The following is a 10,862-nucleotide window of genomic DNA, read 5'->3' as shown; positions in this document are numbered from 1 at the left end:
AAGCATCTGCATGAATAAGAGCGGGATCATGTAACATAGCCAAAAGATGACCAGGTGCTGCGTTAATAGCCCTAATTTGTTTAGGCTATTTCATATAGGCCTAGGCCTAAAATTGCAGCTTATATTTTGCGTCATATAATCCCATAGGCTTGACATCGCGATTGCGATATGATTAATCGTGCAGCACTATTACAGAGGTTATTACAAATGTTACCCCGTGACTGTGGTTAGCAGAGAATAAAGCAATACAATATTTGTTTCTTTAAACAGAACATGGATATTAAAGGTTTCAGCCAACCGTCATAAATACTGTACATTCAAGTGGACAAGATGCAAAGAAAATTATCATTTTTTTTTCTATATTTCTAAGTTGCATCAAACTTTGGATTCAGTTGGAATGTGACTACATAATTGACAACCAAAATGAGTATGCGTGTTGGTAATGTGGACTACAATATATCTTTAAAAAAACATTAATTACTGAAGAAAAAAAGAAAATGAATAGGCCTACCTCACAAATCCTGATGGACATCCAGAAACTACTTTTAATTGTTTAAGTACAGAACTGTTTCTAGTTCTGATACCACTAAAGAAAGAAAGAAAGAAAGAAAGAAAGAAAGAAAGAAAGAAAGAAAGAAAGAAAGAAAGAAAGAAAGAAAGAAAGAAAGAAAGAAAGAAAGAAAGAAAGAAAAAAAAAACACTTGGGACCACCGAACTTAAAGGTGCTGGGACTATTTGGGACCACCAGACTTGAAGGCGCTGCACCCAGGCTGCACCACCTGACTTGAGACAAGAACACGACAGAAAGCAACCTAAAAGTCCATGTAACAAAAACACAAGGAACACAAAACCAGGAACACGTAACATAGGGCCATTCTGTGATGATAAAAAAGGTAAGAACTGCCAGACTGTTGCAGTGATATATGGCTGCAGGAATCATAACAGCAACTAACACACTTAAAAATGATGGGGTTTTTTTTTTTAACCCAAATGCTGGGTTTAGCCTGTTGGGCCATTTTCCCTTGGCACTGTCTGTGGGCTCTGTTGGCTCACATTTTCTACAGCGGCTGACTTCGACTTGTGCGACACAAGCCACCTGGTGGTGATACATGCAACATGCCTGGCAACGAACTGAAATAAATTGAAGAACTGAAATAACTAACCATAAATAAAAGCTGAAATAAAATAAAAATCAATATACATATCATTTTTTTTTACAAAGTTTATTCTACAGTGAGTCTAAAAAAGATTGTATGCTGAAAAAAAATCATGAAAGCCAGTGCAAGTCATTTATTTAAAAAGAAGCCTAAAAGTGCCCTTTTTTCTAAAAGTATTTTGTTTTAAAAGAAAAAGGTAAGAATAAAGACGTAGCTTGATGATTTGGTATTGCAGATGGTGACACCATTTTACTATTAAAATGAGAGACAAAATGCCATTCCATTAAAAGCAAAAATATTTACTTTGATTATTTTGTGTGTTCATCTTGTCTTGTGAAGTTCTGGATCCTCCACAGACTGCAAAAGCACAAACACACATGAACACACAGATCAGCTCTCAGAATCCGTCATGATCGCAGTGGATTTGACTGATAGCGTTGATGATGATGATACAGTACCTTTGAATCTTCATCCTTATTGTGCAAAGCTTTCCCAGTCAAAACACAGAAACTGATGTTCACACAGAGCTGAAGGACCGACAACACTATCATCATGATATCCAGTCCTCTCGTGATAATCTACAAGTGGGTAAAGAGAGTCAACTATAAAAATTACATAATTTTAATTTTTTTGAGTTATATCAAAATATTTGTTGTAAAAATATTTACAATATTCGTTTGGTGTCTTACACCATCTAAACACATTTCCATCCTCTGTTTCTCTGTAATGGAAGGTGATTCATCACACAGTGAATAATATATATAGTTGAATAATAATTGTAGTTGCAGTAGAGTATTTTTTCCATTGCCAGGTCCACTGAATACAGCACAACAGTGATAGCCAGTGCACCACTGAATAAGTATAGAATCATTATGATGACCAAAACAGAATCAATATAAAAAAAAACAGAACCAGAAATATCATAAACACAGATATAATGTAAGATATGACTTTAATAGACACTAATGATCTAATAGGCAAAAGCAAACAAAGAAATATATCTATGCTTTCAAAATTTATGAATAAATCGAATGAAATGTCAATAGTTTACTTTTTGAAAAAACAATGTTTAACATGAATGATTTAGAAACATCAAAATTATCAAAGAGAGACCCAAGTCTTACCCCAATACAGAGCCTAAAAGGTCCCTGGGATATTGTGTCCAGGCTATAGTAGAACTCAAACACAACCCCCTCCGCAATATTGATGACACTAATTATAATTTGCACTATCTATTGAACAAGAGAACAATATGGCAACCAGTCTTGGGCTTCAGGCTGATATGGCTGCTGATTATAACAGGCATTCAATTTTTCACAACATTTTCATTTATTTTAGTCATAAAAATTAACACTTTAAATGGCCACAACCATGGCACGTTTCAGTTGTATTTTGTGCCTGACTCACTCCAAGAGCTGTGTAGATTTCCTTAAGTTTCCCTTTTGAAACAGAACACACTGGACTGTAGAACAGAGTAACCAGAATCTGACAGAGTCCGGGACATTTGCTCTTTGGGTTTGAGGAGACGGTGATGACCGTCATTCCCTCTCCCTGAGACACTGTCAGAGACATGATGCAGACGGAGGTGATGGACTTCAACCTTCCCACAAGGTAAAGACAAGTTCTGTAGGAGGAACAATTATGGCTCATGCATCAGAAAATAATAAAAATAACTTTTTGTTCCCCTTCACAATAGTTCTAGAACATGCATGGTTATTAAACAGCATTTTTGCAATTACGTAAAAACTAAATATAGTAATCACAACTTACAGTAGGTGAATATATTGTATATTGTGTGCACTGCAAGTATAGTATTGTTCTGAATGTAGTACTGAATGTCTGTAAATTCAGCACCTGCATACTGTAAAAATACAGAAATTAAATGAAAAATTAAAATGTTAGGCTACTCAAAAGAGTTGTGCAACTGGAAAATCAAAGTTACAGTAATGAGAGATTCACTCTGTCTCGGCATCACGTCGTCTTTGTGTTGGTCCGGCCTGAGGACTTTGTTCTCATCACCGGCAATGTTTTCTCTTACCAGGCAAATGGAAAACCCCTCTAGTGTGCCAGATCCAGCCTGGACAACACTCAACACCTTGCTCTTTCTCAACCTCATCCTCCTTGCCCGCCACCTCTTCCTCCTCTTCAGATTGTTTCCATTTATTGTTGGTATCAGCATTCAGTGCATCTGTGCACTCTGAACTGCCTTATTTTGTACAGTTGGTTTGATCCCATCATTAAGAATATGTGTGAACAATTTTGAGTCGTTGTGTGTAAATGTGTGAAAAGTTAAAACTGTGTTTACAGTAAGTAAATCACAAAGCAAGTGGTCCCTTGCCTATTGTTAAAGGCAGAATAAAGGCTTGAATTACAATGGATTCAGTAACTTTTTCCTGCCTGTGTTTAGCATTTTGCAACACAATTGCATCACAGTGTGAAATGTGTTTTAGTGAGTGAGATTGAGTTTTGCAAATGGGCTAACCGGTAGGCTATTTGAGCAGTTTGAAAGTAAAGTGTGGGTCAAATTGACCCCAACACAAGATAAAGTAATGAAAGCTACCAAGAGCATCAAAAAGACTTTGTCACCTTCAACAAGAAGCAAATTGATCCACTTACTATTATTGAGTGGTGGCCTGGCTGTCGCACATTCATTAACTGGTTTCTTTTTATGGTCTTCTTCGCCTTCTTCAGCATCTTCAACATCTACATGCAGCACATAAGGTGCAAATAACCGCGAACTTTGAGTGATTGATTTCATACAGCGACTCCCATTTGAAAAAAATTCGCTGAAGGGGTCTGAAAAGTCGCTAAAAATAGCGACAAAGGCGCTAAGTTGGCAACACTGAAGCGAGTGCAGTAAGTGAAGTCTGTCGATGACACGCCACACCACGAGAGGCCGCTGTGGAACACAAGGCGTTTGTAGCACTTTTCCCCGATGCTTGTTGGTGCGATGATGTAATGAAGTAAAAGAAGAGTAAAGATGGCGGAGAATAGCGGCACGGATCCTGCCGTGGAGACGAACACTGAAGAAAATGCCGCCGCTAGCGCGACTATCATTAAAGTTACCGTCAAAACACCGAAGGATAAAGAAGAAATAGCCATCGCCGAAGATTCATCTGTCGCACAGGTGATTTTTTGCGCGATTTCGTGTTGTTTGTGGCACCCGGGCGTTCGTTACACCAGCGGCTAACAGCTTTAGCTGGCGAGCTAACGATTGACGACGAACAGCCAGAGCCGAAAATCTTCGCAGTGGATATTTAGAATGACTTTCACTTTTGTTATTACTTAAATGCGGTTATTCTGAGAATCTCATTCATTGGTTTTTGTGTGTTATAACGCATGTAAAGTGAGGTTTTCTAACTCGCGGTTGTCGTTATTGAAATGGCCTGCTCATGTAGAAGGTTCTAGTCTGTCATCTTAGGTCGCGCTCTTTCTGTTTTGCTTAGTATTTTTGACTTCAGACTTATATGGATAGACTAAACTGCGTGTTAAATGACTTTTCATTTAAATATGGTGCTATGCTGAAATGTTTGTGTCAGTTTATTTGACGAATTGCTGTTTTATGCTGATGTTTACGAGCTTAGGCTTAATAAAAGAGACCGTGATGTTATTCAGAAGTGAGGTTGAATTGATTTGATTAAATGTATAACATTATAACCCGCATGTTTCGACCTCTTAACAGTTTAAAGAAGAAATCTCCAAAAGATTCAAGGCGAAACAAGACCAGTTGGTTTTGATTTTTGCCGGTAAGATACTGAAGGATGGAGACACACTCGGTCAGCATGGCATTAAAGACGGACTCACGGTTCACCTGGTCATCAAAACCGCACAAAAGTAAGAGGACCTGCTTTTAGGGTCAAAACAGAGCCGTTTTTTTCATATGCAAATCTATATTGTGTTGTAAGGTCATGCCTATGCAGTTTGAGTGGCTCACTTTTAGAGTGTTTTGTGCTTGTAGGACTTCGGGTGGTGGTAGTTCGCAGACCTCTGCTTCTTCTGGCCCTGGACTATCAGAGGGCAACAACGATGGAACTGCTACCCCGAGCCCGGTCGGCAACCTGGGCACACCCCAGAGCGTTGGGACGTCCCCGACCCCGTCACAGCCAGCCAATATACTAGGTGAATTATGGTTATAAGTTTGCATTATTGAGTCTGTTTTTAATGTAATTCCATAATATTGTTATAGTGTTTGCGTTATTGTTGTGTTGTGACTATTTTTGTTATTGTTAACTAATCTGTTAAAGTTTTTGTTTATTGAAATAAAAACAAATGTATAAAATCTAAACTTAAATTAAAATTTGAAATCTTTCCTTGGCAGCTAACTGAAAAAAGTACTGAAATTACTAAAACTGAAATATAAATTGAACCTAAATATAAAGAAAAAATGGTAAAAGGACATTTCAAAAAACTTGCTTTAAATTTAAAATATAAATCTAAAATCTTTAATAATACTGTAATAGCATATAAATAATTCAAAGTTACACTGGTTGCAACATACAAGAGAGAATATTTGTTCTGTATGTTCATGCATAAATACTAGGTGAATGTCATTTTTAAATGTTTATATTGGGGATCACCTTATTGTCTCTGTTTTCTATGTAGTTCCACAATGTTTTCTTGCAATCTAGTTCCTTTCATACAAATAATCGTTTGAAAAGACAAATGCTGTGAATCCTAATACAGGTCATTGTAAGAAAATTCTGCACTTTTATCTTGCTTTTGTTATAATCTGACTGTCCTTGTGTGTTTTCAGCTGGGTTTGGTGACCTGTCAGGCCTGTCTAACCTCGGTATGGGATCTGCCAACTTCATGGAGCTTCAGCAGCAGATGCAGCGACAGCTCATGTCTAACCCTGAGATGCTGTCTCAGATCATGGAGAACCCGCTTGTGCAGAGCATGATGTCCAACCCTGACCTGATGAGGCAGATGATAGTAGCCAATCCACAGATGCAGCAACTAATGGAGCGTAACCCAGAGATTTCACACATGCTTAATAACCCAGAGCTCATGAGACAGGTATGTAATTGGTCATGTACTACAGCATGGAAATGGACACAGTAATTTAGCTTGATTTGATTTTACAACACTGTGTTTTTTGTGCTCTTTAAGACAATGGAGTTGGCAAGGAACCCAGCCATGATGCAAGAGATGATGCGTAACCAGGACCGGGCGCTTAGTAACCTAGAGAGTATTCCCGGGGGTTATAATGCTCTTCGGAGGATGTACACAGACATTCAAGAGCCAATGTTTAGCGCTGCACGTGAACAGGTCAGATATATTTATTTATAATAAGAAATAAAAATGGGTTGTCGGTCGCCTAAAATATTAACTCTAATTTTAATGTTAACAGTAAATGTTATATTGCATCATCATTTGAATAGTTTGGAAATAATCCCTTCTCGGCATTGGGTGGAAATGGTGAAAACTCTGGAGTACAGCCCTCCAGGACAGAAAACCGAGAGCCCCTACCAAATCCCTGGGGCCCCCCTGACACCAACTCCGCCACCACCACCTCTGGGACGGCTACCACCACCAGCTCCACCACAAGCTCAACCACACCCAGTGTGTCCAACCCTCTGGGCATCAGCTCCTCTAGCCTAGGAAACGGTAATAACATTTTATGTAAACATTCTACTTTAACTGTAAAGCAAGCTGCATGAATTGTTTTGAGGATTTGTTGTGGAGAATTTCCAAGCAGATAATTTATGTGCACAGATTATTTTGTCAATCAAATTAATAAATTTATTCTAGTCGAATACTGCATAAAAGGGTGAAATTTACATTGGTGTGTAGAATTACAAAGCATCTCAAATGAATTGATTTCAATGTTAAACTTTGTGTGTGTGTGTGTGTGGTTCACTGTTAGGCATGTTCAACAGTCCTGGCATGCAAAGCCTAATGCAACAGATCTCTGAGAACCCTCAGCTTATGCAGAACATGCTTTCTGCTCCTTATATGCGCACCATGATGCAGTCGCTGGCTCAGAATCCTGACGTTGCCTCACAGGTAGCAAGACCATCATTTGATAGTTCTCAAAGTTTTGTTATGATGTTCTGGTACTAATAAAAATGCATTTTTCAGGTATTGATGAACAACCCTCTCTTTGCGGGAAATCCACAGCTGCAGGATCAAATGAGACAGCAGCTACCTGTATTTCTGCAGCAGGTGTGTCCAGTTGAGATTGTTGTACATTGTGTTTGTGGGATATGTGACTGGATTTGGGTTTCATTTACTTTCATGTGCTAACTGACTTGTTTTCTGACTCACTTACAGATGCAGAACCCAGAAGCCCTTTCTGTCATGACAAATCCTCGAGCCATGCGAGCCCTAATGCAGATCCAGGAAGGACTGCAAACACTTCAAACCGAAGCCCCTGGTCTCATGCCCAGGTGCAGTTTTGATTTGTCAACCACCATTAAAAAAAAAAACATGAAACATGCTGGGCAAATGTAAAATACTATTTTGATTGGATATTCAAAATGAATCCCTGAATTGGATTTTTTAATTCATATATTTAATTGGATAGTTTGAAGTATTTTATATTTCCAGCAAAATCTTTTTTGAAATAATATCGCTTAGCACTAGTATTACATTCTCTACAGAGTGAGAACCCTTAGAGAACACATCCTCTTTCTACTAGTTATTTCCCTCTTGGCTTTGTCACCAAGTAAATGCAGCTTCCTCTAGATTACAGCACACATGTTTGCCTATTAAGTAAGTTTGTGTTATTCCATTTATGTAAACAATTAGTTGTCAGATCCAACAATTAAACAAGCAGTATGTCCCAATTAAATGTCTTGTCTCTTTGTAGTCTGGTGCCTGGTGGGATGCCTGCGGGTATGCCTGCTGGGATGCCTGCTGGGATGCCTGCTGGGATGCCTGCTGGGATTCCTACTGGGATTCCTACTGGGATTCCTGCTGCCCCACTGCCCACAGGTGTGAATGTGACTCCTGAGAATCCTCCGCCCTCAGGCCAGGGCCCCGCCCCCACCCCTGCTGCTGGTGCTAGTCCCGCCCAGCAGCAGCTCATGCAACAGATGTTACAGATGTTTGCTGGAGGGAGTGCATCGGTACTCATGTTTCTTTGTTACTGTTAATTACACTTCTTAAGAGTATGGTTGGTTGTACTCACTTTGTTTTGCTTTGCAGACTCCGACTCCAGAAGTGCGTTTCCAGCAACAGCTGGAGCAGCTGAGTGCCATGGGCTTCATCAACAGGGAAGCCAACCTGCAGGCCCTCATCGCCACCGGGGGGGACATCAATGCCGCCATCGAAAGACTGCTCGGTTCCCAGCCTTCTTAATTCCATCAGCTGAGAGCGTGCGAAGGAAGACAAGAAGTCCTTCATAGTCCTTCATCACATAAAGTCTGACAAGCCCTACATAGACAGAATTCCAATTACTCCAATCTTGTTTTTTATTTCCTTTTTTTTTTTTTTTGCTTCGATCAGTTGATCTCTGAGTCAAAGCAAAGAGGTTTCAAATTTGTTTCCTTGAAAAAACAAACCAGAATCGCTGTGGAATGACGTCACACTAACCCCTCATCACTAGTAAGATGGGACAAAGCTTACATTTGCTGAACCAAGTTTAAGTTACCATTCCTTACAATTAGAACATGCTCACCTGAGGCACTACTCGGTGGTTAGGAGAATAAAATCCATCCGCTTGAATTCTGAGGTCGGAGAGATTCTTGTCTTCTGTGAGAATGCTTGGTTTCCTTAATTTCTCTATTTCTTCTAATTCATGCCTGATCAAACCAGTATTTATTGCAGAAATGTAGAGCTTAACCTTTACTCCCTTTCCACCTTCCTCAGTTGACGTTGATTTGAGCGTTCCTTGACATTTGATGTGTTAATCAAAATCTAATAGACATGAACATGTTGGAGCACTATAACACCTTGACTCTGATTGCTTACACTTCAGCTATTTTAGAAAAAAGGAATGAATTTTGGAGATGAGGTTTGGAAAAGGTGTTCAGTCATCTCTTTAGTCGTTTGCCTTTGTGAGGAGTGTACCTCAATTGACCGTAAAGGCTTGTCATATGGGTAAGGCTGTAACAAAGCATCAATAAAATATTTCTCAGCTTAACGAGCAGTGGCGAACGCAGAAACCATTTGTTTTGACCATATCTTTATGCTTTGAATTAGGAGTATTCTAGTGCCTGGAACACACTTGTATTGTATACTGGAAACATCATCCTCAAGTTGCTCTGGCAAATCAAAAACTGGTTACAGCATGATAGTGATGCTAGCTTCTCTCAGTGCTAACCAACAGCTATATACTAACAGAGATTTGATGTAAATTAAAATGTTCAACTTTTTTTTTGCTGCACATCCATAATCCACTTTTTATTATACTTGAATTACAATACAGAAACATGCATTAATTGAGGTTTGTTTTTCCTTTAAGCCAACATCTGATTTTGTCTTAAGTCCAATGTTAGTCACTCTTTGCAATGCGTTTTGAAATGGTTTACAAATAATGGTTTAAGGATTGCATGATCATGTTCTCTTATAACCACAATGTTTTTAATTCACCTGAGGGTTGCAGGTATTGTCAAATTAGGGAGGTCACACAAAAGTCATTTGTTCATCTTGATACATTGTACATGCATTTATTTCTGCTATCACAAAGCTTTAAGCATTAAGATTGCTACCTTAAATAACATTGGTAATGTACTTTGGCACACAATATGATGAGAAGTTGGCCTTTGAAAATCTGGAATTTTAAAATTGTGAGGTATGATAAGTTATAAGATTTACCATATAAAAGTTATGGTAAATCTTATGGTGAATACAGATTCTGTTATGCTCAGCTGTACAAATTGTTTTTTTGTGGGTGCAGTTACTATAAAAATGATTTTAAAAAGATTATTTAAAAATTATGGAAATTCATTGGTCAGAGTCTCGAAACCATGCACTGGTGTGAACAGGTGTGAAGAACATTTTAATAATCTAACATACCTGTTTCCCCACAATAAATAACCTTTAGTGCATTGGAAAGGTTCTATGGATGTTGAAGGTTCTCTATAGAAGCCAAATAAAGAATCTTTATATTTAAGAATGTACATTTAAATTAAAAACAGGTTGTGACTTATTGGGACGAGCTAGTTGCAACAAACCTTTGAAGTTAAGAAATCCCTTAGTGATATTACCCTCACAGTTTTAACCAAGGGCTGTACACTTGTTGCTGCTGTGCCCTGAAGGCCCTCACTCCCCAAAGGAAGTAAAGACAAAAGGTTGGGAGGTCTCTAAAGTATATATTGTATTTACATGCAAGTATAACATCGATTAAAAAAAAAACTAGATAAGCGGTCAGAGCACACTATACTATAGTAAAGAAAGCGCATTTGCCTGGAAGCTGAAGTAGCACTATACCTTAGTGAATCCTTGTTGGACCGATAAAAAAGTATTGACATTATTTGTGATTTTAAAACACATTTATGCATCGCCAATATACAAGAAAACGTTTTAATAAAAGTTTTAAAGTATCAGTTTATGTGCGCCCCAAAATGACTAGAAATCCCCTTAAAAAAAGAACACTGATTTTGTGGTTTCCTTTATTTTAATAATGCCCCGAAAACATGTAAATAAATCATCCGTTGGTTCTCTCTCCAAGTGATCTTTAGTCTAGGCCGGGCCACGGTTTTGTAGTTCCTAGGCACTACCATGACACTACATTTCCCATGAACCATCAGGGCGGAAGGA

The 10,862-nt window shown here is 38.5% G+C and overlaps 1 protein-coding gene across 2 annotated transcripts; it reads left to right on the top strand.

Annotated features, from left to right (window-relative positions):
* Positions 1-4,112: 4,112 nt before the first annotated feature.
* Positions 4,113-9,541, top strand: ubqln4 (ubiquilin 4). Of its 2 annotated transcripts, XM_056259512.1 has the most exons (12): positions 4,113-4,284; positions 4,840-4,991; positions 5,116-5,276; positions 5,911-6,173; positions 6,267-6,425; positions 6,539-6,764; positions 7,024-7,163; positions 7,239-7,322; positions 7,431-7,546; positions 7,969-8,014; positions 8,063-8,227; positions 8,307-9,541. In XM_056259512.1, the coding sequence occupies exons 1-12, from the start codon at positions 4,138-4,140 to the stop codon at positions 8,457-8,459; spliced, it is 1,812 nt and encodes a 603-aa protein (XP_056115487.1). In that variant the 5' UTR covers positions 4,113-4,137; the 3' UTR covers positions 8,460-9,541. The 2 variants fall into 2 exon arrangements, with proteins under 2 accessions (XP_056115487.1, XP_056115486.1); XM_056259511.1 differs by having other exon boundaries at positions 7,969-8,227.
* Positions 9,542-10,862: the final 1,321 nt, after the last annotated feature.

Source organism: Rhinichthys klamathensis, unplaced genomic scaffold, assembly GCF_029890125.1.
Source record: "Rhinichthys klamathensis goyatoka isolate OS25496 unplaced genomic scaffold, OSU_Roscu_1.1 h1tg000168l_1, whole genome shotgun sequence".
Lineage (NCBI taxonomy): Eukaryota > Metazoa > Chordata > Actinopteri > Cypriniformes > Leuciscidae > Rhinichthys > Rhinichthys klamathensis.
This window is presented reverse-complemented; position numbering and strand designations above follow the sequence as displayed.

Bases quoted from the DNA above. Each gene is read 5' to 3' on its own strand.
- ubqln4 (XM_056259511.1), top strand. From the start codon at position 4,138: ATGGCGGAGAATAGCGGCACGGATCCTGCCGTGGAGACGAACACTGAA. The intron at 5,277-5,910 runs GTGAATTATGGT...GTGTGTTTTCAG, and splicing joins ACAGCCAGCCAATATACTAG to CTGGGTTTGGTGACCTGTCA. The intron at 6,426-6,538 runs GTCAGATATATT...TCATTTGAATAG, and splicing joins TTAGCGCTGCACGTGAACAG to TTTGGAAATAATCCCTTCTC.